At 52.5% G+C, this 27815-nt stretch overlaps 3 protein-coding genes across 5 annotated transcripts; 2 read left to right on the top strand and 1 right to left on the bottom strand.

Annotated features, from left to right (window-relative positions):
- Positions 1–1225: 1225 nt before the first annotated feature.
- PLAGL2 (PLAG1 like zinc finger 2) lies at positions 1226–10251 on the bottom strand. 2 transcript variants are annotated; one of them, XR_009726676.1, is made up of 5 exons: positions 10133–10251; positions 7523–7632; positions 5774–6169; positions 2576–4919; positions 1226–1741 (listed from the first exon to the last, which is right to left on the bottom strand). XR_009726676.1 is itself a non-coding variant. In XM_061361424.1 (4 exons), the coding sequence occupies exons 3-4, from the start codon at positions 6034–6036 to the stop codon at positions 3698–3700; spliced, it is 1485 nt and encodes a 494-aa protein (XP_061217408.1). In that variant the 5' UTR covers positions 6037–6169; positions 7523–7632; positions 10133–10251; the 3' UTR covers positions 1226–3697. The 2 variants fall into 2 exon arrangements, 1 of the variants encoding a protein (XP_061217408.1); XM_061361424.1 differs by having other exon boundaries at positions 1226–4919.
- On the top strand, positions 10229–13436 carry POFUT1 (protein O-fucosyltransferase 1). The gene is made up of 7 exons (XM_061361439.1): positions 10229–10451; positions 10534–10655; positions 10751–10933; positions 11385–11497; positions 11958–12150; positions 12380–12622; positions 13029–13436. The coding sequence occupies exons 1-7, from the start codon at positions 10328–10330 to the stop codon at positions 13215–13217; spliced, it is 1167 nt and encodes a 388-aa protein (XP_061217423.1). The 5' UTR covers positions 10229–10327; the 3' UTR covers positions 13218–13436.
- A 1434-nt stretch (positions 13437–14870) lies between these two features.
- KIF3B (kinesin family member 3B) lies at positions 14871–27148 on the top strand. 2 transcript variants are annotated; one of them, XM_061361401.1, is made up of 9 exons: positions 14871–14947; positions 19140–20563; positions 21125–21226; positions 21722–21844; positions 21946–22064; positions 22291–22404; positions 22918–23023; positions 23222–23400; positions 23648–27148. In XM_061361401.1, exons 2-9 carry the CDS (start codon positions 19181–19183, stop codon positions 23739–23741), a joined length of 2220 nt encoding a protein of 739 aa, XP_061217385.1. In that variant the 5' UTR covers positions 14871–14947; positions 19140–19180; the 3' UTR covers positions 23742–27148. The 2 variants fall into 2 exon arrangements, 1 of the variants encoding a protein (XP_061217385.1); XR_009726675.1 differs by lacking the exons at positions 14871–14947; positions 23222–23400; positions 23648–27148 and having other exon boundaries at positions 19154–20563; positions 22291–22477; positions 22918–23024.
- Positions 27149–27815: the final 667 nt, after the last annotated feature.

Here is a 27815-nt window from a genome sequence, read left to right as displayed (position 1 = left end):
CAGCGAGCCTGCTTCTCTCTCTGACATTCTTCATCCTGGTGAACTCGGCTGGGCTCGAGGCCTCTCCTGATGTGGCACATCCTGTGTGCTGCTGGCCACCTGATCAAGCACTCGGACCTGTGTCTCGCTGGGCTGCTCTCGTGGGCTGCCTGTGGGACTGCAGTGACTCGTCCCCCATGTGTGAAGTGTGTTTGACTCATGTAGTGCCAGTGGGGGAGCAGCTGGGTTGGGACAGCAACAGGCTGGTGGTGCTGAGCAGATGGAGGTGAGAGTAGGGGTAGGATGGGAGCCGGAGCATTCTGCAGGTGTGCTGGTGCTGTGGGAGCTGGATCTTCAGTGTTGGCTTCCAGCTTGACCCCTTTCCCAGAGCCTGTGTGTTGCTGCTGGGGCTGGGGGTGGCAAGTACCTGAATGAAAGCTCAGCAGTCACTGGAAGGGTCTGCAGGGGAGATGCTGCCACATGGCCGGTAACCCCCGTGAGCCCCAGTAACCACAGCTTTCTGTCTACCAAATGTTGCTCTCCCTGACTGGAGGTGACGGTCTCTGCTCTCCCTGTGTCCCCAGCAGGGCACTGAGTCTGGTTTTGGGTCTAATTCTTTGCTTGAAAAAAACTTAATGTCTGGATTCATGGAGGCACCTGAACCTTGGCATCAGGATTCTGTCTACTTCAAACCAACCCTTCAGGGCACAGCAGGAGCCTCGTGGCTCCATCCCCTCGTGCACACATGCACCCCCCCCAGCAGCTTTCCTGGCTGCACTGCAGCAGCTTCCTGCTGTGTCTTACCCCCAGCCCCACTGGCAGGTGCTTGTCTCAGCTGACTCCTCTCGGTTCTCCTCATGGCTCGGGATGTATTTCCTAATGGACACTTGGAACGTGCTTCCTGATGGACACAGTCCCAAGCAGAGCTGAGATGCTCAAAGTATTTTCTATGAGCAGGTAAGAGCTCACTGACCAGCCTCAGGAAATCAGCTGTGAATTGTGTATTTGGTGCTTCCAATGGGAGCAGCCTCAATAGCTCCAGACCTGCTGACAAGACACTTACAGGTTATAAACTGCTGTGGAGTGGGCACTTGGAATCCACTTCCCAGCCTGAACACTTAGCATTAGCTCCAGTGTGCTGCCTCCAGACATGCTGCTCCCTTTGCTGGCCTGGCCCTTCCCTGCACTGACCCCTTGGTGCAGTTCTGATGCTGGAATAGCTGGGAAAGCAAATCACACGTGCAAATAATAGCAAAATGAAATCCGTTTATTCTTTGACAGACTACTGGGAGGAAAAAGCTGCCTGGCTCTAATTCAGCTACCTCTGCTAAAGGAATTCCAGTGCTGACATCTGTCAGGTACAATGCAGGCAGCAAGCAAGCGGGCTGGATGTTCCGGACACAGGGGAAGGTGTGTGGTGGCATTGCATAAATCTGGGACTCCTCCCTTGCAGGAAGGGATCAGTTCTCATCATTTATTACTTTACAAAAGAAAACTACTACTCATCCTCTCACCTGGAGGCAGGCAGAAGGTTTGCATATACCTGGGACCAGTGTGGGACTCTTCACTTTGCAAAGAGAAAAGCAACAGGAGACAGGCCTGAGGTATTCAGTGGTGGTAAACAGAAGACTGGCTGAAATGCCCCATTTACCTTTTCTGTTAGAGAACAAGAAGGCACTCGTTGAACTTCAAAGGCAACGTTTTCCAGTGGAGAGAAGGAAGTACTGCATTTAACTCGGGGGATCATTGCCACAGGATATTGCTGAGGTAAATAAATCTTATATTACATTTTGATACAAAAGTAGTATTTGCAGCATTGCTGGCTAAGCTAACGCACCTGCTGGAGGGCCGGAGATCAGTGGATCACTAAAGAGTCATTCTGGGAACAGTTACTAAGCTAAATTCAAAAGAACATTCTGGAGCAGAAGGGGAGAAGCCAAGGGGCAGTCGAGGCACGGCCAACGTCCCCCTGAGGGCTCGGTGGCAGGGAGAAGGGGTGTTCTCTGGGGAGGGCAGCATCAGCTTCACCTGAGGAGCTGAGAGACACAGTAGAGGTAGATTCTGCATTTTCTACATTTATAGAGAACAATATTGACCAATTTCCTGGTTTGTGTTGGCCTGCAATGGTTCCTCCACGCCGAGGTGTGAAGATTTGCACTAATACATAGTGGGATCGACCTGTGTGTGTTACCATCTGCAGGAACAGTGCCCAGGGAAATGAGAGCAGGAGATGATGCTGAACGGCACCAGCAGTGGGGCTGGCACTTCCCAGTGTAAGTCTTGGCAGTAGGCAGGCTGTGGGAGAAGGTATGAGGAGGGGCAGGGAGCAGGGCTTTAACTTCAGGAGGCAAGGCTGGGGAGGGAGAGAACAAAAGGCTGATGGAACCAAATCCTAAGTGAGAGGGTGGCTGACTGCAGCCCAAACCCTCAGCCTTTGTTAGAGTGTTAGTGTTGGGGAGGATGCTTCAAATACACTGACAGAGCGTATGTGAAGTTGGGACCAATTTTTCCTCCTGATTCCTGGACGTTATCACCCTGGGACTGAGGTAAATCACACCTCGAGACGGCTTCATGGATAAGCCAAAAGGGGTCTGACCTCACTGAACTGCTGTGGTAAAAAGCCCACGTAGAAACTCCTCCTCTGCTATTCCTCTTGTGGGTCCCTGCGGCTCAGGGCCCTGCAGCCTGTTCTCACTGACAGTACTCAATGCCCCCAGCTTTCCCCCCCCCAAGCTTTGGTTTCCAGAACAGATGCACCATCTGTCTGCCTGTGGGAGGGGTTTCAAGGGCTCTACCCACACCCCACACGAACAAGCTCAGCTGCGAGCGCTGCTCCATCCCCTCGAGATGTGGACAGCCAGAGGGACACGCGGGAAGCGGCGGCGCAGGGGCTGCAGTGGTCCAGAAGCAGAGGGTTTCCCCATGGGGGAAGAACATGAGCAGTGAAGAGAAATCAGTGCAACCTGACTTGGTCGTGTAAACAGTGTTCGAGTTCCACCAGGGATAATCCTGGTGTATTCTGGTGCCTCCTATTTCTGTCATGGCAGGAAGAGATCTGAGTTGTGTAAACAATGGCGCTGTGCTGAGTTTAACCTAAGGGCTCCGTGGAGGAGAATGAGGTGACGGCTCTGAAGTCACCATGTAAACGGTCTCGTTGCTTAACACTGATGTGGACTAAGCGGCGCTGGGTGGAGTAAGCTGTTAGGTGATGGGTGAGAGGTAGAGGGGAAGGTCGGCCTCTTCCCCATGGCTTCATACAGGGCGGGTATCCTGGCTTCTCCTCCTCCATGTGGAGGTGCCGGCTCTTGGGCCAGAACTGCAGTGTGGGAACATGAAATGGAAGCTGGACTCTTCAGACGTTTAGCCCATGATGAAAGAGTCTCAACTCCTTCTCAGGGACAGTCCCTTCCCCAGGAGGAACACGGGCAGCTCCGGGGGCTAGGGGAAGGTCAGTGCTAAGCGCGGCTCCTGATTCACAGATTAACATTACATCAAATAGATCCAGTCTCTGAGCTGAAATCTCACTGTACAGGACTGGGACTCGCAGGGGGGTATCTCCTGTTCCAGTCTACAAGTGCTCCCTCCAGAGATCAGAAGCCTCCCGCTGAAAACAGCTTTGCCAAGCTTTCACACTCCAAAGGGGAGTAAGAGTTGTGCGTTTTTAAGGCTCTCCGCTGAAGGGTGACTGAAAGATCTGTTCTCCAGTGCTGTTTCCAGCTTATTGGAATGCCTGGTGGAAACGTGGCAGCGTGGTTGTGCTCAAGCTGGAGGTGAAGACAGGGGGCAGTGAATGAAGAGGCCCAAAGTTCAGTGAGGCCCCAGCTCCGGGAGATTCTTGAGGTTGGTGTTGCAAAGTGGTAAGCAGTGGCTGTGTCTCCCCCTGTGAGTAGCCCATGACCAATCCCCCTGAGGACACAGGTGGATTGCAAGGAGGAAGATTTAAGGGGAGGAAGCCGAGAAGATGAGAGAAGTCCATGTTAGCAGCACAGAGAGCCTCTGAAAGGTTCGCAGGGCTCTTGGAAAGCAAAGCCTCATCCAGAGGGGGTGGCTGAGGCGAAGAGGACTGAGGCTCACCAGATGAGAGAGACAGGCTGCCAGGGAAGTCTGACAAGAAGCTGTCCACCTCTACTTTGGGTAGTTTCTCAGGCAAATATGAGGTAGATCCAAGCTGATACTTTGGAGGAGGTTGCGGTGGGGAAGCGATGGGGGAAGACGACTCAAGAGGATAGCTCACTCCCATTGGAAGAGAGTTAGGAACCAAAGAATGGGGCATCCCTGAGCTCGGCACGGTTTGGAGATGAGTGCTGTACATGCCCACGGGCAGCATGCCCGGGAAGCTCTTACCACCTATCATGTCTCTGGATGCCATGCACAGGACAGGACTCAGCTCCTCCTTCACTGCAACAGAGGAGCTACAGCTCAGGAGACCCAACATGTCAACTGGCTCCGTCTTAATCTTCAGCAGTTCCTGGGAGTGGCTTTTCTTCATGTGCCTGGTGAGATGATCCTTCCTGCCAAACCTCTGGGCACAGTACTGGCACAAGAAGTCCTTCCGCCCCGTGTGCACCACCAAGTGCCTCCGCACGTCCTTGCGGGTGTAGAAGCGCCTGTCACAGTGGTCACACGGATGCTTCTTCTCCTTGGCTCCACCAGAAGCCCGCCTCGAATGCGCCTTGAGGTGCTCCAGCAGGACCTGGGTGCTCTCAAAGGTCTGGAGGCACACCTTGCAGCTGAGGTCCCCGCTGGCCGCCGCGTGCATGGCCAGGTGCCGCCTGAAGCCCAGCTTGGTGTTGTAGTTCTTGCCGCACTCGGGGCAGTGAAGAGCCTCCTTGTTGGGGTCGTGGGTCTGGAGGTGGTTCCGGAGGTGATCCTTCCGGTGAAACATCTTCTCGCAGTACATGCACTGATGGGGCTTCTGAGCAGAGTGCGTGGCCATGTGCCTTTGGGGGGAAAAGCAGGAAAGTTCAGGGCAGTGTCTGGCCCCCAAGAGAACCCGTGCTGCTTCCTCAACACAGTACCTTGTCCTCTACCCAAATCCCAAACTGCTGGCACCCAACACTGCACAGACACAGAACACTGCAAGGAAGTTACAGAGCCCCCCCAGCACGCATCTCCTCCACACACAGACACTTCAGTCACCTGCTCAGCCCCAGTTCTCCCCGCTGAGGCTGTCAAAGGGGGAAGGACAAAGGAGAACCGGGGAGTTTATGACAAGAATCCTCATCTGCTGCCGAGGCAGCCTCATGTCACCAGGAGGCATCAGACTGGTGATGCCTGCGTCCACAGCCACTGGGGGCTGGTTTTACTTTGGTATCTTGCCCTCTCTGACACTGTGGTTCATCTAGTTTCAAGTTCCTCATGATCACACAGTTGAATTATTCTACACTGTATTTCAGTACAGAAATGAGAACTCTACTCTTCATGCTAGAATAACAGCTGCCCCAGAAATATTCCTGCCATTAAAGGCAGAGCTTATGAAAGTGCTGTTCTTGCTTTTCATCTTGTTTTTAATCTGTGCACTTCACTTCTGAAAACTTCACTTTCTGCTTCAGTTTCCTCCTTAGTAAAACAGAAAACAGCTTGAGCTCAGGATAAAGTATTATCTGAGGTTCTCAGGAAGGCACTTAGAGAAATGCCAAGTGCAGTAACGTCTGGGACTCGGCTGCTTCTCAAGGTAACCAGGGCATTCCCCCTCCTCCTCCTTCTCAGAAATTCAAGCAAAGCCCATGATGGGGGGTTTTCCCCTGCTCTGGCAGGGCAGCACAGTTCAGAGAGGCACCCAGCAGTCACCTACCTATAGAGCTTGTACTTGGACGCAAAGGCTTTGCCACAGTGCAGCTGCGGGCAGTTGTACGGCCTCTGCTCGCTGTGAGGAAGCGTGTGAGTTCTCAGCTTGTCCACGGTCGTGAAGGAGGCCTCTGATATTTCACATTGGCATTTTCCCTGACTCTCCGGCTCTTCACCTCTTGGTCTGGGGACTAATTTCCAGCCTGTCTCTTCCTCCTCCTGCTTTGCATCTTGAATCCAGTTGGGAACACTGGGAAAAAATGCCGTCATGGCAGGTCTAGTAGAACATGGCCATGTCCAGCAGAACTCGAGCCTGCGGGTGTCTTGCTGTGATGTTGTCCCAGTGCAGTTTCCTGTTGGATACCTCTGTGACCAAACTCTTTTAATAGCAAAACATCTCCACCTGAAATCACAGAAGGGCTGGTGATAAGACTCTGCCTCCTTCACCCCTGCACACAAACAGGGGTGAGCATTCAGCAAGCACTATAAACGTGTGGAGAAGTGTGTTCAGAGGCACAGCAACTCCCATCCCCTGAAAGCCTTTAGCTCTTTTTTCCCTTAACCTGTTACCTGAATAAATGATGTTAAACCTTTTCTGAATTACATTTCTGCAACCATTAAGAGCCAGTGTTACCTGTTACGTGCATCTCCTCCTGAAATGTTCCAGATGGGTGTCTCTTTACAGCTCTAAATACCTCACCTTCCCCTCCTGTCTTTTGTGGATTGCTTCTCATTCCCTTTTTCATATTCACGAGTCTATTCTTATTTGTTCTTTATCTTTCCTTACATGGAATTTCCTTCTAGAGCTTCTCAGAGAAACCATGGTTCTCTTGTATGGGTTTTTTCCCACCCACTCTTCTACCAGCCCGACGCACTGGTGAGACCATCTCTTAGCAAGCCAATCTGACTTACCACACGTGTGTCAGCGGGGCTGGGGAAGAAAACTTGCTGTTATCAGCAACTCTGCACCTCTTTCAGGAAGGCAACAGATGCTGCTTCTCTCCAGGGTGTGATTAGTCATTCTAGTCTCACTTGTCTGCTGTGGGGCAGAGCCTGCCTCTCTGCATTACAGTTTTCTACAGTAATGAGCTGTTGCTAATGGAAGCTCAAATTGTTTCCTCTTCAACAGCACCCACCCCCTGTACCCTCTGCTGATGAAAGTCTACATTAATCTCTCTTAGCAGTTGAGCTGTGTTTGCCTTGTTGGTAAAGTACTGCAGTTCTAAAGGGTCCTACCAACAGCTAACCTGGTAACCTCAGAGAAGAGCTCTGCCACTGAACCTAGCAGCCCGAGAAGCTCATCTTAAAATAGCATCAAACCCTCGAGCTCTGTCTCACTCCATGATTGCTTCAGAGGGAGGAACTTCCTGCCTGCACGGCAGCACGAGTGCCAGTTGTGGGCAGGATGTGCAACTGCGAGGGAACAAACCGACCCTGGTAGGAACCTGCACCACTGAACATTGTGAGGAGCTGAAACGACAATGACTGCCACTGCACCATCCCTCGCAGTGCTGGAAGGGGTTCACTCGAGATGGAAACATGGGAAAGGGGATGACCCTGAGAAAAAGCATCACTATGAGGTTTGGAAATACCCATTCAGAACAGAATTGGGTACAACCCCGTGTGATGGGATGGGACTCCTGCCCCTCAGGTGCAGGAGTGTTGTGGCTCAAAGCAGTCTTCTTCTGTAGGCATCTACAACTGTGAATGTCACCTGTGTACAAGATGTGTGTTGGAAGAGATAACTGTTCTCTACCTCCTGCTTCAGAGCTGCACACGTGTTCCAGGAGCCTCTGCTGCCTTCACCAGGTAGTTGCTGCTTCCTCTCTGAAAGAGCCCAGCCATCTGTGCCAGCTTCAGAGCTACCTGGAAGAAGGCAAGAGTTTGAGTTTTGCTGTCTTGAATAGTGAGATGCATAAGCCAACACCTTCAGAGCACAAACCCAAACACAAATGAGTTCAGATATGGTAATCTGTAACTGTTGTAAAGTTTTCTCATCTTCCCTGTAAAATTGTAAGGGTCTAGCAACACAAAGGACTTTCTCTACCCATTTAAGATCCTTTCTAAGTCTAAATGCATGTCCTAGGACACCCTGACAACTCTGGAGTTCGAAAACCAAGGTGAGGGTCTTGCATCCTATCAGTGGCATAGAGTAGCTGTGGAAGGTTAACAATGTGATTCACGCTTGGCTGGAAATCTCTCCGCCTGAGCTGCATAGCCATATTTGTAAGAAACTCCACTTGTTTCCTTAGTAGTAACCTTTCCCCAAAGAATGTTTCCAATGTGCTCCTGTTCACTGGAACTCTGTAGCCACCAGAGAGGAACAATCACCAACATTTCACCCCCAAGTGTTCAAAGAACATCTTGTACCTGATGAGGCTGCTACCATGAAACAATTCAATCCACCTCGATCTGTCTGCATTCCCAGGGGCTGCCCAATTACATGAAATGTTTCATTACTACAGTCATCAGGGCTGTGCACATTGCAGCTACAAGAGCTTGTATAGGCTGCTGGATTGTATGGGTGAGATTCCAGTCACTTGTCATTGCACAGAAGGCAATGAGGTTACTGTGCTGGTACTTGGTGCAGGAAAGCTCTCAGGTTCCAAAGCAAGTCCCTGGCACTGAGTCCTGCTTTGGCAGCTTGTCCCACAGTGTGGGTCAATGATAGAGCACTTCTGCACAGCTCCTGCCCTTGGAGTCACAGGGCAGCATTCCTCAGCTGTGGGGAAAACCTGGTGACCCAGGCTGGAACCAGAGCAGGGGACTGCCAGGTTAAAAATAACCAGGGGGAAAACTACAAAGGAGCCTGGATGAGTTCCTGAGCAAAGCGGGAACGGCAGCAGCGGGCGGCAGGGACATGGCCTGGCAGAGATCCTGCCCAGCCCCAGCATCACGGAGCTGTGGTTTCCCTTTCCCAAAGGGATCTCTTGTGCCTGACTTGGATTTGGCTGCCCCAGCTTCTACCTGCTGCGTCCTGCAGTCCCTTTGCCAGGAGCTGCTCCAGTGCTGTCACTTTCCTTCCTGCAGGGACAGAGTCTTGGCCTCAGCCAAGCCTCAGCCCTCACTCCTGCTTCTGCTCTGCATTGGTCCCACTGTTCTCCAGCTGCACGACCGTGGCTGAAGGAACCCACCCAGCTGAAAAGTTACTTCTTCTTCAGTTTTTCCTCCCCCAGGCAGGCCAGTGCCCCCGCAGGTTTGTTAGGCTTATTTTAAGTTGTTCAAGCAGCAACTTGCTCAAGTAGAAGGTACCAGCTCCAAGGCAGAGAGCAGAGCTTCAGACCCTGTCTCACCGCCACCCCAGCTTCTGCAGCGGTCCCAGATGTGGGCAGCACAGGCTCCCTCATTCCTTACTGACATTACACACTGGCCAGTGACCACAGCACCTTCAGCCGCTGCAGCAGCAGCCCTTGGAGCAGCTCTTTCAAAGCTGCATTAACAAAACCACCCCTACTTTCCGGCAGGGAATTCTGACTGAGTCCAGCCCTAACCCGTGACATCAAGGCTCTGCTTCCACACCTCGGGTCACTTGGTGGCTTTTCTGCATCTTCTGTCATCTTTCAATGTGATTTCTTTCAGTTATAAGGGAGGGAAGCGGACACCAGACCCAGGCACAGCACCAGCCTGGCCAATCCACACCTGATGGCAAACGCACTCTCCCACCACTCTGCACTTCTCGCAATGACCCTTTTATTACAGTTTCCCTACAGGCTCAAACACCGACTCACCCGTTGTTACTATTCCCTGATTTTCCCTACTAACCCCATTATTGACCTGGTGAGCTGCTCGAGCCCCGGTATCAGTTCCCACCACTCGAGCACTTACAGATACAGGGCAAACTGTGTAAAACGTGTGTTTACTCGCACATCCCCGGTACCTTCCCCACCGGTGTAACCGGTCGCAGCGGCCCCGCGGGGCCACTTCGGCACCTGACCGAGCTCCGCTTTCACCCTCCGCTTCCCTGACACGGCAGCAGCCCCGAGCCCTTCCCGCAGCCCGGGCAGCGCCGCACACACCGGCACGGCTCGGGGCCGTTCATCTGCGCTACAAAAACCCGCTTTTCCCACCCGCTCAGCCCCGAAGCGCCTGCAAAGGCTCCAGCACAGAGCGCGGTCGTGCCGTGTGCACCGGGGGGGGGCAACGGGAGCTCCCTCCGCCCCGGTGCCCCCCCTCCCGTTACCATGGCGCAGCCCTGAGGGGAGGGAGGGGAGAGGCGGGCCTGGCCTACGCCCCCCGCCACCTCCTCCTCCTCCTCCTCCTCCTCCTCCTCCTCCTCCCCACAGGCCGCCCTCTCCCTGCGGGGTCCCCGCTGGCGCGGGCCGGGGCCGCCGTGACGCCGCCCCCCGCACACCCCCCCCGCACTCACCCCGTTCCCCCGGGCCCCGCCAGGCGCGGCTCCGGCCCAGGCCCTGGCGGCCCCATTGTGCGGGGCATTGTGGGAGTGACGTCGCTCTCCCGCTTCCGCCTCGATGGCGGCCGCGGCGCGCTAGAGGGGCCGTTCCGGCGGGCCCCGGGGCATGCCGGGACGGGGCCGCCCCTCGCTGGCCTCCGCCGGGCAGTCATGGCGGCGTTGCCGGTCGTTCTCCTCATCCTCCTCCTCCTCCCGGCGGTGATGGCGGCGGAGGGGGGCGGCGCGGCGCCCGCATGGGACGAGGCCGGTTACCTGCTCTACTGTCCCTGCATGGGTGAGGCCCTCCCTCCGCGGCCGGCCCAGTGGAGCCCCCCCGGTAGAGTCCCCGCTCAGCCCCGCTCTCGCCCCTCTTGCAGGCCGGTTCGGGAACCAGGCCGAGCACTTCCTCGGAGCCTTGGCCTTCGCCCGCGCCCTCAACCGGACCCTGGCCGTGCCGCCGTGGATCGAGTACCGCCACCACCGGCCGCCGTACACCAACGTGAGCCCCGCGGGGAGCGGGCCGGGGGGGGGGGGGCGGGAGGGACGGGGGTCCGCACCGCCGGCCCGTGAGTGATGGGGGCCGTGTTCCTGCAGCTGCACGTTCCCTACGCGGAGCTGTTCCAGCTGGAGCCGCTGCGCCGGTACCACCGCGTCGTGGCCCTGGAGCAGTTCATGGCGGAGCTGGCGCCCGCGCACTGGCCGCCGGGCAGGCGGGTGGCCTATTGCTTCGAGGCGGCGGCGCAGCGCAGCGCGGACAAAGCCACTTGTCCCATGAAGGTGAGCACCTCCCGCGGGCCCGGCTGCCCCATCCGGGGCATTGGTGGCTCGGGAATTGAGGCGTTATTCCCCCAGACCTGTGCTGCGTTCCTTGGCTGAGCCAGCCTGCTTTGCTTGGCTGCATAAGTAAGTTTTATCACCTCAGACTTGAGTGTGGCCGTAAGAGCAGAACTGCAGCTTAACCCCTCCTCTCTGCCTGTTTCCCATCTGTGGTCCAGCCCAGCTGGTTTTAAAGCAACTTTAAAACACAAGCTTGGGAGCTGTGGTGGTCTCACTTTTTGAGCAGATTTTGCATTAAATCTTGGTTAAGTTTAAGCTGGTCAAGTCCTTCCTGTGGAGCTGATCTGTGACAAACTGCTGTGTTCTTCCCTTTCCCTCCTGTGACAGAACAGCTCCTCAGCTTGGTGCCCCTCCAGGCTCTGCTGAACAAACACTTGTCTTCCCCTTGCAGGATGGGAACCCGTTTGGCCCCTTCTGGGATCAGTTCCAAGTGAATTTCGATAAGTCTGAGCTCTTCAAGGGAATTTCCTTCAGTCCTGCGTACAAGGACCACTGGATCCAAAGGTAGTGAGAGGATGGAAGAGTGCTCACAGGCACCTCAGGAAAACAGTTATGCTCATCATGGCAAAAAGCCTTTGGGGGAAAGACTGAAGTGATTAGTGGTATGATTAAACATCTTCATGCCTTTTCCAGTACGTATTCCCATGGCATGCTCTTCTTTGGGCAGTGCTATCAGTAAGTTTAGGTGGAGTAGCTCTGAGCTGGGGTGAAAACACAAGCTCAGCTCTATGAGCTGTGTGAGAGTCTGCGTGTCAAAGGTAAGGCCTGAGGTAAACCATAGGACCTGTTTCCTTCAGTGGTATGTTCAGATGGCAAAACAGTTCAAATGGACCTAAATTTGAAGCAGGAGGTGCTGCATGTTCCAGGGGTTCATAGTTCCTGTCCAACCATGACAGTAGTTGTGCTAGGGATGCAGGCAGCCTTGTGTCATGGTGCAGACCACTGGTTTGGTTTTATTCCTTAGGTTTCCCCCCTCTGAGCACCCTGTACTCGCCCTACCCGGAGCTCCAGCCCAGTTCCCAGTCTTAGAGGAGCACCGGCCGCTCCACAAGTACATGGTGTGGTCCGATAAGATGGTGATGAAAGGAGACTCCTACATTCAGTCCCTGCTGCTCCGGCCCTACGTGGGAATTCACCTGAGGATCGGCTCGGACTGGGTATGGATCCTGTGCTGCTGTGACCACGGGGAACGCCCTGTGGGAAGAGCTGCCTGAGGAGGATGTGCTCTGGGAGCCACAGCCTGGGCCGTGCTGCATTAATGTTCTGTGCATTAGCAGTGCCATCAGGATTCCTCCTTCCAGTGGGCTGTAACGCTGCTGGTGGAGCTGGGGGTGCAGCTTCCTCACATTTGCCACTCAAACGTGGTGTTTTCTCCTCTTCCCACAGAAAAACGCTTGCAACATGCTGAAGGATGGGACGGCTGGGCCCCACTTCATGGCTTCCCCACAGTGTGTGGGCTACGACCGGAGCACCGCAGCACCTCTCACCATGGACATGTGCCTCCCCGACCTCACGGAGATCAAGCGTGCCCTCACGCTCTGGGTGAAGAAGACAGAAGCTAAATCTGTTTACATCGCTACTGATTCAGAGCCCTACACAAGAGAAATAGAGCAGTTCTTCCAGGGAAAGGTGGGTGGACCCCCACAGCTGGGGGGCTTTAATAAACCCACCCTTGGATCCTGGCCCTTCACTGCTGTGGACAGCAGGCAGGGGGTTGTGTGATGTGTTATTCCCAGGCACATACTGACATCTCAGAGTGAATTCTGTTCATAGCAAGAAAAATGAGACTGTGAAACTTCCTTTCCTAGAGGTTGAAGAGCATTGTTCTGCATGTAGGAAATTTCTCCTTGTAAAAGACTTTGGTTAAATAAACCAAAATGATTTTCAGAAATGTTTTGACATTCATAAATGAATTCTAGGTCAACTTTAGGGAGAATCCACTCTCTTGTATCTTCCCATTACTAATATTATGCCAAAGTGTTTTGGTTGTAATCATAGCTGACTGGAGTCCTCTGTGTTCCTCCTTTCTCTGCAGGTGAAGGTTGTGAGCTTGCAGCCAGAGGTGCCTCAGGTTGATCTGTACATTCTTGGCCAGTCCGATCACTTCATCGGGAACTGCGTCTCCTCCTTTACAGCCTTTGTGAAAAGGGAGCGAGATGTGCATGGAAAACCCTCCTCGTTCTTTGGCATGGATCACCCGCCGAGGTTACGGGATGAGTTCTGACTGCAACTGGAACGGGCTCCGTGGTTCTCAGGGTGCTGAGCTCGGTGCCTTGCCTGGGTGCTGCTGGTGCTCTCCTGCGTGCAGGGCACGCTGCGGGGCTGCTGCACCCTCTGCTCCTCCTTGCAGTTGCTTCCAGACTGTTCTGTCTGGCTTCTCCTGGATTTCCAGTGGGAGGGCAGACAGAAAAGGGATTTTAAATCACATAGTTTGTAGGAGACTTATCAGTTCGATGTAGTTTTTATGATGTAGTTAACAGAGCAGTCTGGCCTTGCTCTTCAGGGCTCACCAGCACGCATGGTGAAGCAGCTGCTCAGGTCGCTGCTGCTCCAGTATTTTATTCCGTTAATCTTTCCAGGAGATGTTGTGAAGCTCCTCTCCAAAACGGACCAGAACTTCTTTTTAACCGCAGAGTATTGCCAGGCACATCCCAGTCCCTGGAGAGTGGGCACAGGACAAAGCTTACGACTGGAGATGAGCTCTGGGTTTTACCGAGGACTGCGGTGGCCTCGCTAGCCCCATGTCACTGCAGTGCCTCTGTTCCCATTCCCCTGTCAAAAGGGATGTCACAGCCATGCGTGGTGGTGCTGGGGGCACCTGCAGACAGAGAACTGTGTTTTGACATGGCAGCTGCTCAGCCTGCCTCTGTATTGAACTGGGGAGAAGGTGTTGGCAGAGACCTGGCTGGGAGAGCTTCCATAGCCAGCTGACTCCCATAGCTGTTGGCAGGTGGAGATCCATGGTCAGAGTGAAGCTGGGTTTGAGCTGGGACTTGCAGAGTAGCTGTAGCGGGGTTGGTGAAGCTTGTACCTTGATCTGGGGTAATGGTTTTGATGTTCTTGGTTTTGTTCTTTGTAAAGTAGCCCCCCTGACACAGCCCTGTCTGGGAGGGCTGTGGGCAGTGTTCACTGATGGGGAACCCCTAGGTTTGGCCTGGTTATATGTCAGTGTTGGTAGCACCCATGACCCCAATGTGGTGAGACTCAGCCAACACCTTTGGTGCTCCTGTAGCTTTATTGTGGGTCCAGATGCTGAGCACAGACATTGCTGTTCCTTTCTCAATGCTGCTGAGGTGAGTCTGTGGTGCCAGTGCTCTGTGCCCTCACAGGGGGTGACCCTCTATGTCCTTTGGGTGCGGGGTTGTTTCCTCCTTGGAAATGGTTCCTGGGCTTTGGAGGGATCTGAAGGCTCGAGGGGGTGAACGAGGAGGTCTTGGAGGCAGCAGAGGCTCTTTTCACTTTGTCCTCTGGGTGGGTTTGGGCACTAGGTGTCCTTGGGGCTTCTCTCAGCTCTTGTCATCATGGTTGGTGCCTTCGGGGCTACTTTGCCTCCGTACAGGGCCGGGGCCGCCCTTGCATGTGTGTGGGGGGAAACCAGGGTTCCTAGGGGAAATATTTGGGGTTTTTTAGATTAAAAGAAAAAGGGTATTTTTTGTACCAATAAAGCCTTGATTTTGTATTCACTGCTGTGCCCCGCACTTCCTCCATCCGCAGGGCTGGCACCGGGGGGGCATTCCGGGGGTGATGCCGGTCCCTTTGTCCCGGTCCCTTTGTCCCGGCGCCATCCGGGCCCGGCGGGAGGCGGCGCCCGGGGCCGGTCGCTAGGGAAGGGGCGGCGTGGGGGCGGCCGCGCGTGTTGCTAAGGAAGTGCGTCAGAGCCGGGGGGCGGAGCCACGCCGCCGCTTCCGGCGCGGCGGGAGGAGGCGGCCGGGCGGCTCCATGGTGACGGCGCAGGTGAGTCTGGCCCGGCCCGGCTCGGCCCGTGTCGGGGGGCGGCGGGGCCCGCACCGAGCAGCCGCCGTGTCCCGGTGTGCCGCGGCTGTGACAGCCCCGCGCGCCCGCTGCCGAGCGGCCGCCGCCGTGTGCTCGGCCTCGCCCGCGGGGGAGGCGGCGGGGCCTGCCCGTTACCGGGATGCCTGGGGCGAGGCCGCGGGCGGGTGGTCCCCGGTCCCTGCGCCCAGCGTGGGCTTGGCCCGCGGTCCCCCACCCTCGGGCTGGGTGTCCTGGTGCCGCCGGGGCCCTGTCCTGCTCTGCCCGCTGTGGCGGCGGTGGGTGATGCTCGGGTGAACCGGTAACCAGGCACGGACTCAGGGATCCAGTACCTCCCCCGCCGCCCCCCGGGGCAGGGCGCACCCGTGGGTGCAGCACCGAGGTGACCGCGGGCACTGAGTGAAATCAGGGCGGCTCCAGCAGCAGCAGCGGGGGTCTGGGGTGTGCTGGGCAGGGAGGGGAGAGGGAAACAGCAGCGGAAGAAGGGACTGCTGGGGAAGGAGTAAGACGCAAGCGGTGAAGGCAGGACATCGTGAACCCAGGATATGTGCAAGGTTTAAACTACAGGAAATCAACAGCTGTTGAAGGGGTACCTGGGGATGTGCAGGGACGGGAGGGGAGGGTTTAGGTACGGCACTGTGGAAATCTGCCAGGGATCTTCCAGTGGAACCAGGGAACAGAGGGGCTTTGGAGGCAGGAGGGTGAGTGAGGGGTGCCTGGGGTGAGTGCAGTGTGCCTGGGGCATGGCCAGCTCAGCCAGACGTGACACAGTTACCCCTGCTTACCTCTGGGTGTGGCGGGGTTTGGTGTTCGAGGCACAACGTTGTGACTTGTGCTTTAATTTCTGTCCATCCTCTCTTGGTCATCTGGAGCACATCTTCAGATGCATTCATCTCAAGCTTGACCTTGACTCACAGGGACCTGGCCCAGGTTACTTTAGGCTGGAGTAATGTCCTGAGCAAAGTTCTCTCCACATAGCAGAGGAACCGATGGCCCAGTGGCCATCCCAGTTCCACTGCCTCTTCCTGTCCGGCTGTGCCAGGCAGCTCCAACCTTGGAGTTTCTGGGGAATATGAACACCACCGACTAATTGAGTTCATTTTCCAGTTACCCAGTTGAGTGAGTCTGAGAAGAAACAGCATTTGTTGTGCTTCCAGGAGACTTCGCAGCAGTAGCTACAGTAATTGGAGGTGGTTCCTCATGGCTTGTTCTGAAACCAGCCCAAATCAGGAAGATAAGTTCTTTGTGACTGTAAAAAGGTACTTACAAGTGCAATGAGGAAAGGAGTTAGAGGATTAGCAAGCTCATGTTGATGAGATCTAACACCCAGAAGAACAGCAAATTCACAGTGCAAGTTTTGTTCCATGTACTCCTGTCCAAAACCAGTCTGGGTGAGGACTAACTTGGTTCTGATCATTTAGGGTTGGTCACAGTTGATTATAAAAGTGGTACTGTTCATCAAAACTGTTTTTTGGGTATTAATAACATAAAATAAATGAAGGCTCTGCTCTGCAGAATTGATGCCTCATTGAGTATTTGGCAATGCAGGTAAATGAAGCAGGGTTGTTACAGGAGCTTGTCCTATAAAATTGTCTCTTGTGCATGGGAGCTGCAGGAATATCTCCAGTAGATACAGAAGGAGAAATGTGTGTTGTGTTCAGCCGCTTGTGCTGAGTAGAGGGGGAGCTGCTCTTTGTGATTCTGTAAGACTTGTTCCCATTCCATGTGTCCTTTCTGTGCTGGTGTTCTGGAATATGTGTTCTGTGGGGGCCAGATAGCACAGTCACCCTTATTTGGGGCTGGAAATTGGGGGGCAAATGTTAGTATTCCATAGCAATCCGAAATTCCAGTAGTGGTTTGAATTCACTGGGCAGGTTGTGAAGTGCTGCTTCTAGATGATTGTCCCACTTGGTCAGTTCAGTGCATGTGCCTCATCTTCCTCCTGATAGCTACTATGCTATTCCTGGGAATAATGAGGAGCCAGGCGCTTCCCCTCACAAACCAGGGAAATTCCAGAGGCCCCAGTGAGGTTTCTGGACAACTCTGAAGCGTGTTTATGTGTTATTCCCACATTGGGTTTTGTAGTACAGGCTGGCAGTCGGATCTTGGGCCAGAAATGTTACGTTTCCTTTCCCAGTGCTCCAGCTCTGCTCCTGGAGTCCTCTGCCCCCTTCCTGGAGAAGCTCCTGAGAGGTGCAGTTACTGAGTAAAGAACAAGTAGACAAAATCCACGGGTAGTAGAACAGTGAGAACGTCCTGAGGAGGCCGGAGCTGGTGCCTGCCTGGGGGGGTTCAGGGGGTGTTGATCTCACGTTAGTTCCACTTGGAAGAAGCATCTCGGAGCTCTCCCTGAAAGATAATTTGGAAAGGAATTAGAAATCCTGTGGCATTCCACAAGCTGTGCCGCTCGGATCTTCCTTGCAGTCACTTTAGCAGGAGCAGTCTTTGTGTTCTCTTGTAAATGGCAGCTGCTTGTGCTAATGGCTGGGGGAGGCAACAGCGTGTACCCAGAGTCAGGAAGGACTCAGATCTGTGAGCTGGGTTTATGCAACCTGAATTTAGATGGATGCTGAATCCTGTAAACCTGATCCAGCAGGAACACTGGAGCAGGAGCCTGGGGGGTTTCAGTAGGTGCTTGGACAGAGCTGGCTTTGGTGGGAAACCCTGGTCAAAGTATGCCAGAGGCAAAAATAACAGCAGAGATCTGTGAGAGGAGTTGTGCTTGAAATAGCTAAAGCAGCCTTGGTTGTCTTGACTTCCCCTGTAACAACAGGACCACAAGGAGGACTGAGAAGGACACTCATGCTCCATTGCAGGATCCTTTCACAGAGGGCAGCCCCATCCAAAGAGGAATGTGAGCTCCAAGGCCTGAGGCTTTATAGAACTCTTGTAAGAAGTGATATGAAAGGAGCTTAAACTCACCTTCAGAAGGGCAAATCCTGGCAGGTGTCTGCCTCAAGATCCTCTGGTTACTTGAGCATTAGATGAGGCATAATGTAGATGACTCCACCTTCATAGCTTTTCCTCCTGCTCCCTGCTGAACACAGGCGGGAATGCTGCTCCCTGCTGAGCACAGGCGGGAATGCTGCTGCCTGGAGTCAGTGTGCAGGCGCTGCTGGAATAAAAAATACAAATGAAAGGTCAGCATTGACTGGCAAGTTTGGAATTGGAACAGCGGATGAGGAGGTGTGGGGCTGTGGGTGCACTGACAGCAGCCATCCAGCGTTGGGGCACAGGACCACAGTGATATCAGTGTCTCTGTTACAACTCTTTTCACTCAATTCTGCACAGAAAGGAAAGGTGATGTCAGTTTTCCCAAGTGTGGAAGTGCAGAATATCCAGGGGATGTGATGCCTGGAAGTGGGCAAACTATTTAATGATTTTATCTTGGATCCACACAGTTGCTGCATTAAAGATGTGCTATTCTGTAAACAGCTTCTAGAAAGTGACTTTAAAGTGTAATGCACAAGAGGAAAAAGCATTTTAATGTCATCCCAGGAGCCACTGTCAGTTAATAAAACCCAGGATGAGTTTAAACCTCCCGGGGCAGGATGGTCCTGGTGACACATCACACATGAGGGGATTGTAGTGTAAATGTCCCAAAATATGGGAAGGTTTTGTCAGTACCTGGGAGGTGTAAGAAGAGGCAACTCCTCTGGAGTTTTGGTAGGTAGCTGAAGCACTGAAAGCACCTGACTGATCCCCTTCCAAGAGCCTGAGCAGTACGGACAGAGCAAGCCTGTACTAGGTATTCAAACCAGCAGATTTAAACCCAAAAGCCTGACTGTAAAGCAGATGAACAGTAAACTATTACAGTATTTTTATAAGTAATAAATACATTCTTTTGAGAAATCATTTAAAAAGCATTATGACTATTTTTAAGGGGAAAGGAAAGGATCTCTACCAACTGTGAAGGTGTGATTTGATGATTTTTTGCAGCAGAGCTCGTAGGAATGATGCCATTCGCTGGACAGGCTGTGGTAGAACAATTCTGTCTCAGTTCAGGGCTCTTTACAGTTTCCATGTTGTACATTGATTTTATTGTTCAAACCCCCTCACAACCTCATGAATGCAAAATGCTGCTCGAATAGGTGAGTGGAATCTTTTCCTTTGTGGAAAATCAAAACTGCCCTCATGTATTCCCGCTTTGTTCCAGGTTTCTGGCCTGGGATCTTCCTCCGGTCAGGTCCTGCTGCCATGTCGAAGCTGAAGAGCTCCGAGTCCGTGAGGGTGGTGGTGCGATGCCGGCCGATGAACAGCAAGGAGAAGACAGCCTCATATGAAAGAGTTGTTAACGTGGATGTCAAGCTAGGGCAGGTCTCAGTGAAGAACCCACGGGGAACAGCTCATGAACTGCCTAAAACCTTCACCTTCGATGCTGTGTATGACTGGAACTCCAAACAGGTCGAGCTCTACGATGAGACCTTCAGACCTCTGGTGGACTCTGTCCTGCAAGGGTTTAATGGGACAATCTTTGCCTATGGGCAGACTGGGACAGGGAAAACGTACACGATGGAAGGGGTGCGGGGTGATCCTGAAAAAAGAGGGGTCATCCCCAACTCCTTCGATCACATCTTCACCCACATCTCTAGATCCCAAAATCAGCAATACCTAGTGAGGGCGTCTTACCTGGAGATCTACCAGGAAGAAATCAGAGACTTGTTGTCAAAGGATCAGTCCAAGCGGCTGGAGTTAAAGGAGAGGCCAGACACGGGTGTGTACGTCAAGGACCTGTCCTCCTTCGTTACGAAAAGCGTCAAAGAGATCGAGCACGTGATGAACGTGGGGAACCAGAACCGCTCGGTGGGAGCCACCAACATGAACGAGCACAGCTCCCGCTCCCATGCCATTTTCGTCATCACCATCGAGTGCAGCGAGCTGGGGCTTGATGGGGAGAACCACATCCGGGTGGGGAAGCTCAACCTGGTCGACCTCGCGGGCAGCGAGCGGCAGGCGAAGACCGGAGCCCAGGGGGAAAGGTTGAAGGAAGCCACCAAAATCAATCTCTCTCTCTCAGCTTTGGGCAATGTTATCTCTGCCCTAGTAGATGGCAAAAGCACACACATTCCATACCGGGACTCGAAGCTGACGAGATTGCTTCAAGACTCCTTAGGTGGCAATGCCAAAACAGTGATGGTGGCCAATATAGGCCCTGCCTCTTACAATGTAGAGGAGACTCTGACGACACTGAGGTATGCCAATCGTGCCAAGAACATCAAGAACAAGCCACGAGTGAATGAGGATCCCAAGGATGCTCTGCTCCGAGAGTTCCAGGAAGAGATCGCTCGACTCAAGGCACAGTTGGAAAAACGGTCTATTGGCAAAAGAAAGAGGAGGGAGAGGAGGAGAGAAGGTGGGGAAGAGGAGGAGGACACCGAAGAGGGTGAAGATGAAGGCGATGACAAAGATGACTACTGGAGGGAGCAACAAGAAAAGCTGGAGATTGAGAAGAAAGCCATAGTTGAGGATCACAGCTTGGTGGCAGAGGAAAAGATGAGGCTGCTGAAAGAGAAGGAGAAGAAAATGGAGGACCTGAGGCGAGAGAAGGAAGCCACAGAAATGCTGAGTGCTAAAATCAAGGTAGAGTTCTCCCTTGTCACCTTACTGAAAGCCATTTGTTTAGGCTGTGGGGAGAATGGTTTCCCAATTTGGAAAGATATTTCCCAGGTTTCCAGGGTAGAGATTTGTGTCTGGATTGGAAGGTTTTAAAACAAACTATTTCTAGCCCGAAATTGAAAGTTCCACCATTAATTACACATTTCCATATTCATGAGCTGTTTCATTGTTCTTCTGTGCTGATCTTGTAGGATCTTAAGCAGTCAGCAGAGTGGAATGAGATGATGTGCCTTTTCACAAGCTGTAGCATACAGAATGCTTCAGTGTCACAGATCAGTAACAAGATCTTCACAGGAGAGCACAGGGTTTGGTTCGCCAGCCTTTGCTTTGCCACACGTTGCAGCAGTGCTCCATTCTGACCAGTTACAGATTCCTTAATCCCCCAGTTTCATGGGAATTTTAAGCAATAGTGATTGTTGCAGCAGCTGCCTTGAAAGAGAACATTAAGGGAGGGAGCTGCCCCGAGGAGCGGGTTACATTCTGTGGTCATGGAGAGCAGCCTCTGACCTTGGTTCTCCCTTTCAGGCCATGGAAAGCAAGCTTCTGGTGGGGGGGAAGAACATTGTGGATCACACAAACGAACAGCAGAAGATCCTGGAGCAGAAACGACAGGAAATTGCAGAGCAGGTACGAGGAAGAACAGTGGCTGTTTTGTATCAAAAGCCTTGGGCAGAACTTCTCTAAAACGCTGTGTCAGGAGAAATGGTAAGAACATTTTTCCAGGGTGAACCCTAAAACTGATTCAATGGCAATAGTTCATCGCAGAGAAGGGGGAAGGGCTCGTGCCCTGTTTGTCAGTGCATGAAAAGAAGGTTTGTAATAGTTTCCTTCCAGTGCAATGACCATACAAATGGATAAAAATAAGAAAAGAATCTAAACATGATGTTTGATTCTTTTCATTGAAGCTTGAGCACTTATTCCTCTGATTTTAGCAGCAGAGTAAGAACAAAGGAGAGTTAATGCTTCTGGTAGTTCTAAGGGAAGTGATAGGAAGAACCAGAAGCTAAAGCAAGAGCCCTGGAACGCAGGGAAGTAAAACCTGGTTTAGTGCTGGTTTCATGTGTGTCCCCCAGAGGTGTCAGTGTGATTGTGGTGTTTAATGTCATGTGTCATGTTCTTCAGAAACGTCGGGAGAGAGAAATCCAGCAGCAGATGGAAAGTCGGGACGAGGAAACACTGGAGCTGAAGGAGACCTATAGTTCTCTGCAGCAAGAGGTGGACATAAAGACCAAAAAGCTCAAAAAGGTAAAACAAAATGATTCCCTGGGTCAGGAATAAAGTCAGCTTGTGTGAAGGTGAAAGGAGTGTTGACAAGTGATGACTTTGGCTGTTGTTGTCCATTGCAGTTGTTTTCCAAGCTGCAAGCTGTGAAGGCAGAGATCCATGATCTTCAAGAAGAGCACATCAAGGAGCGCCAGGAACTGGAACAGACCCAGAATGAACTTACCAGGGAACTGAAGCTTAAGTAAGTCCCATCATTGCCTGCTGTTACCTGTAACAGAGGTGGTTTCTTTGGGTGGGGAGTGGAGGGACTGCATTGCACATGTTTGTGGAACAAGATTTAAATGAGAGAAACCCAAACCATTCCTCCTTTTCCAGGGCTGTGTTAAGTCAGGGGGAGAGGAGCAGTGGAGAAACTCATCTGTTAATCATGTTTCTTGTGCTCTACTTGTTTTTCTGTCTGTGTGCAGACACCTCATCATTGAAAATTTTATTCCCTTGGAAGAAAAGAACAAAATCATGAACAGATCATTCTTTGATGAAGAGGAAGACCAGTGGAAACTGCATCCCATAACCCGGCTGGAGTGAGTGCACTTCTGGTCTTGTCTTGGGATGGAATTCTAGGCCATAGAAAACCCTCTATCCATCAAAAACAAGGTACCCCAGTGGAGGGATCAAATTGGGATTTAAACTGGCCCTCTATAAAGTTCCTAGCAGTGAATTCCCATCACTTTTCTTCCCTGGTTTAGACAGGAAAGCTCTCAAAAATAATCATAATTATTGTGATGAGAGCTGTGGCTACATCCTGCCTCTCTACACAGCAAGTTCTCTGCAGCAGATATAGAAAGCTGGGTGCAGCTGAGTGCACCTGCAGCCTGTGTAGTAAAAATACATAGAAATCCTCCCCTGGGAGCAGATTACACAGGATGAGACCTGACCTTGTTCTCTCTGTAGAGCTATGCCTGCAAGTGCAGCCCAGGTTGTTTCTGCTCTCAAAACTTATTTCTGTGTGGAGTTTGCAGATGTTTTAGCTCATAATCTCCAAGAGGAGCCTTTGGCTTTGGTGTGTAATCGACTGAATGTCTGGTTTTCTCTAGTAACCAGCAGATGATGAAAAGACCAGTATCTGCTGTAGGATACAAAAGGCCACTGAGCCAATACGCCAGAACGTCCATGATGATTCGTCCTGAGGCGCGGTACAGGGTAAGTCCATACGTGGTTACAACCTTCATGTGTTCACCCTCCTCATCGGGAGAATGGGAATGTCAGAATGGGAATGTTAGTTTTTATATGGGATGTACATTAGTACAGTGTTGAAGTACTTCAGGATAAGCTTCTGGAGGCAAAAGAAACAGTTTGTCTGAAAACATGCAGACTTTGACTGTGCTTTCACTGTCTCAGGCAGAGAACATTGTGTTGCTGGAACTGGACATGCCCAACCGAACAACAAGAGACTATGAGGGGCCAGCCATCGCTCCCAAAGTTCAGGCAGCTCTAGAAGCGGCTCTGCAGGATGAGGATGAGATACAGGTGGATGCTTCAACCTTTGAGAGCACTTCCAATAAAAAATCAAAACCCAGGTGAGTTGGACTCTCACAAGCAGGCTGACAGGAGCAGAGCCCAGGTACGGTTGCTGTCTGTCAGCACTGCTCATCAGTGAGGGCTCAGGTGTAGAGCAGAGAAGGGGATGCAGGACAGAAGAGAAAGCTGAGGCTGATTAGAGAATAAATGCAGTAAAAATCAGCTTTTGGAAGACTTTTTTTTTGACAAGTGACAGGTGACACTGTTGGGGCTTTTTTTCTTATTTTTTCATTTTGATTTCTTCAGGCCTAAAACTGGAAGGAGATCGGGGGGACCCTCGTCAGCAGGGCCCCACAGTTCTCAGCTGTACCCACAGTCCCGGGGGCTGGTTCCCAAGTAAAACCAGCAGTTCCTCTCCAGGGCACGAACTGCCTTTGCCTTCTGAGAGCAGAGACAAGTACAAACTGCAGAGAACTCCCAAGGCAGCCTCCAGCCCCCTCCCCTGGAGATGTCCTCTGCTGCTAAACTGACTTGTGCCATTCCAGGGGCACTGAGCCTTGCAGGAAGATCTGTGCTTGCAACTCGGCTTTTGGCCTCTGTGGGAAACAGACTTTAGTTAGGAAATCAGAACTGCATGAGGTACGTTAAAGTGTATTAGAAGCAATGGGAAGCATGTGGATCACCTCACAGCATCACCATCTCTCCTCCTGCACTCGCCCTCTTGCTGCACTGGGCTTTTTTGCTGTTGGGCAATAAGAAGAGTTGAAAGTCATCTCAACAGAAGCACCAGAGCTCCGTAGTGAGAACCAAAGGAGTCTAAAAAGCAGAGGATCTGTTCAAATTTGATTAGGTGCTTAGTTTTTCCATCTTCCTGCTTGAAAGACTGGCATCGTCATTTGGGGTTAAGCAGCAGGTCTGGCCAGAGGGGTTGGCAGCGCTCAGCCTGTGCTCACCACCAGATGGCTGTGCCTCCCTTAGAGCTGTAGGACAAAAATGGGGTCTTAAAAGCAACTTTGTGCTCTCTAGAAGGGAAGCAGTGGAAACTGAAGTCCCTTCCTTGTTTACAGACATAAGTAAGAGCTCCTCTAAACTGATCTCCTGCAGACCTCACCCCTACCAACAGGAACCACCTTGTCAGAGAACACATCTGCACACCAGTGCCAGCTTCGCAGCTCTTCCTCTCTCTTGCCTCCATCCATACCCCTGGCATTTGAAACCTGTGTCCATACGAAGTCTCTAAGCTGCAGGGTGACAAACAGCCATTTTCTCACGTCTCCCACATGAAATATCTCTTCATGGGAAATGTAGCATTGGCTCAGAGCTGGCTTCCAGCAGGCTCATGGAGCTGACTCTGCTCTTCCCAGTGAGCTGGGCAGAGCACCGAGATGTGGAGCTGCCTTTGAGCGCACTCTCCTTGTAAGTACAGTCCCTTCTCTTGGTGCCCAAGGAGGTTCAGCGTTCGGTACCTCTTGTGCCTCACCTATTCCATGTTAGCAGCTTTGCCTTTGCACCTCCCAGCCCATGCAGAGCCCACCGGGAGCAAAAGCACAAGTCTGGGTATTGGAATCTGGTACCAATTCCAGGGGTTTTACTTTGGAAACAAGAGAGGGAGAACTGCTTTTGATGGTCTCTTTGCAAAGCTGCCCTATGACTAAAGCAGGCTCCTGTGGTGCTGCTGGCTCATGTGGCAGGGTTGAGGGAGGTGCAGCTGCCACACTAAGGAGAGTTAAGGTGTCCCTGTCTAGTGTCTCACAGCTCATGTGTAAGTTTTAGTTCACTGTATATTGCGACTTGGGATGTTGCTTTTTCTGGTTGCTGTTGGCTGTCATTCTACAAACGCATTTACCCATTTCCTCTCCCTGACTGATGACTTCCTCCAGACTGACACGTGCGAGTGTATGAGGACTTGCCTGGTTTTAGACATGCTCTGAGGTGTGGGCTCTGCCTCGTGTGCTGGGTGTCTGCTGAGCCGCTTCACCCAGGCTGCAGAGCCCCCGGGGCAGAAGGACACAGCTCACGTCGCATCCTGCAGGCATGGTGCCTCGGTGAGCTGCCCCCGTGTAACACTGCTTGGATTTGTGGAGTGCTTTTCTGGACCTCAGGATTAATATGTATATTAGTTTTGGTGGAAGAAAGAGGAGTTTGCTTGTAATTGTGAGAGCAGGCATCTGACAAATGGCTTTCAACATGGAAACCTGACATAATTTTCCTTTTTATAAAGCACTGTTTATGTACAGGGCCTTTTATCTGGCTCTTGTTGCATAATGTAATGTTACCTTCTTTTCCCTCTCCTCCCTCTTTCTCTCCAGCACATCCTTGTCTGTGCTTGGACATTTTAAAAGATGATTGTATGGTGCAAGTGCTCAGAGTATGAAACAAAGGGGTCCAAAACCTGAAATAGCAACAAAATACATAACCACGTGCATGTACATACCTGTGTACATGTATGTTTTATGTGACTCATGAATACCCAGGCACATCTGTGCCTGCACGTGCGCACACACTTCCTCAGTTGCTGCTTTTCCATGGGGAATTCTCTATTCAACTCACATGCTGGAAACTCCGCTCGTGGCAGGGCCGGGTCAGTGGAAATGGCAGTGCAAACCCCACTGGTCTGTTGTAGTGTTTAGCTGGTTGGTACGTCAGACAGCCTCTGCTTTTAATTCTGTAGCAATTCATTAGCAAGGATGGGAAAAGAATAAACCTGGATATTTAGTCACTGTATTTAAATTGAGGCTGTGGCTGGAGGTTTGGTTAGCGTGTTCATGGGCAGATCGTCACACGAGCTTTTATTCTCATTCTGATGGACTCGCCCTCACCCTTCTCTGTGTGGGTGCCCCTCAGTGGCACTGACACCGCAATAGAGACATTGTCTTATGCTGCAGGGAACATGCTGAGCTCTGGGTAGAAGTTTGTAAGAAGCATTCCTGAGCGTTTGCCCCTCTCCGGGTGTTATCTGAACCATCTGGGCTTCCTGCAGCTTAACGGCCAAAGGCAGGAAATCAGCTGCCTCCTGGAAGAGGCCCTCGGCCACTCTGCGCCCTCCATTTCTTCATAGGAATGTTTCACATCCTCCTCTTTGCTCGGCTCTGTAGGATGGGATCTTTTTTAAACAGCACCACGGAGGAGTCCGCCCGTGGCTCTGGGCACAGGCACCACGTCACGGTGAGGCCTAGGAATTAAAGCACTTTCTTAAAGTCCTTTATGTAGCTCTAAAGCCTTTTTAAAGCATTTGCATGCTGCTCGAACCCCCTAAACCACACACGTCCGTCCAGCAGCTGGGGCTGGCAGATTAGAGCTGTGCTCAGTGGGGTTTTAGGTGTCAATCTGCCTTTGCTGACACTTGCGTGCTGCAGGGTTTCAGTGAGACACCTGCAAAGCTGGATCCGTCCTCTCCTCCGTCTGTGTAAGGCTTTCAATGGCTCAGAGCCACTCCTGGGGCTGTTTCTGCTGTGTTCAAGCACAGATTGGAACAGATAACTTGCAAACCGTGTGACTGACGTGGAAATAGAACGGCAGTGAGAACACGGGTCCTGCCTGTGCTGTGCCTGTGGGCCAGGGGCCGTCTCCAGCCCTTCTCAGCCTGAAGCAGGAGCCGCAGGCAGTGTCCATGTGAGAACTCCCAGCTCCCTGGAGATCCGCCCATCTCCACTTCCTTTAGGTGATCTGTAGACAACCTGTCAATAGTTCTGTCCATAGTTTTACAGCTTGTATTTATTTGTATCATCTCTTTTGTCTAGGAATGTAAAGTGAGCCTAAGATACAACGTCTAATAAAAGTCAATGAGATTTATTGCATCTATCGAAACGCGGCAGTTGTTCATTCTTAGTTTGTGAGTAATGGCAGAGCTCAGTGACTTACAGTCACCTCGAGATCTGACTTCATGGCTTACAAAGCCTGTGGTATTTTTCTTCCAAAAAGTAAATATTTGGGCAATCTACATTATTATTATTAATGGCGCTGAAGGAACTCCCAGCAACCGGCGTCCTCTACCCGGGCAAGGCTGGCTCCGTGTGAAGCAGCTGCAGGGCACAACAGGGGTTCTGAAAGGCGACCGCGGACAGACCCCATCTCCCTCCTCGCGGCGGCAGGAGGCCGATTGCGTGACAGCCCCCGGTATAACCGGAGCCCGCTCCGCCAGACCCGGGCGGTGCCGCTCCTCCAGCCACTGCCCGGGATATGGGGCCCCGCGGCTCTGAGGGGAGGCCGCGGCCTGTCCCAGCATGCCGCGCGGCGCGCGCGGCGCCCGCCGGGAGCTGTAGTCCGCAGGGACACGTGAAGCTTCCGCGTTTGCGGAGCCGCGGACTACAACTCCCAGCAACCCTTGCGGTTTGTTTTCCTTCAAACGAGGCCCAGGCCCCTCCGCGCGCCTCGCGCTCCCGGCTCCTCCCCTTTCGGTCGCGGCGCGCGGGTCCCGCCGTGTCCCGCCGCGGCCACCGTCGCCGAGTCCCGCCTCCTTCCCCCCCGCTCCCAG

This window comes from Neopsephotus bourkii, unplaced genomic scaffold (assembly GCF_033783945.1).
Source record: "Neopsephotus bourkii isolate Nb327-2 ecotype Australia unplaced genomic scaffold, CSIRO-AGI_Nbou_v1 NB_1060, whole genome shotgun sequence".
Classification (NCBI taxonomy): Eukaryota; Metazoa; Chordata; class Aves; order Psittaciformes; family Psittacidae; genus Neopsephotus; species Neopsephotus bourkii.
This window is presented reverse-complemented; position numbering and strand designations above follow the sequence as displayed.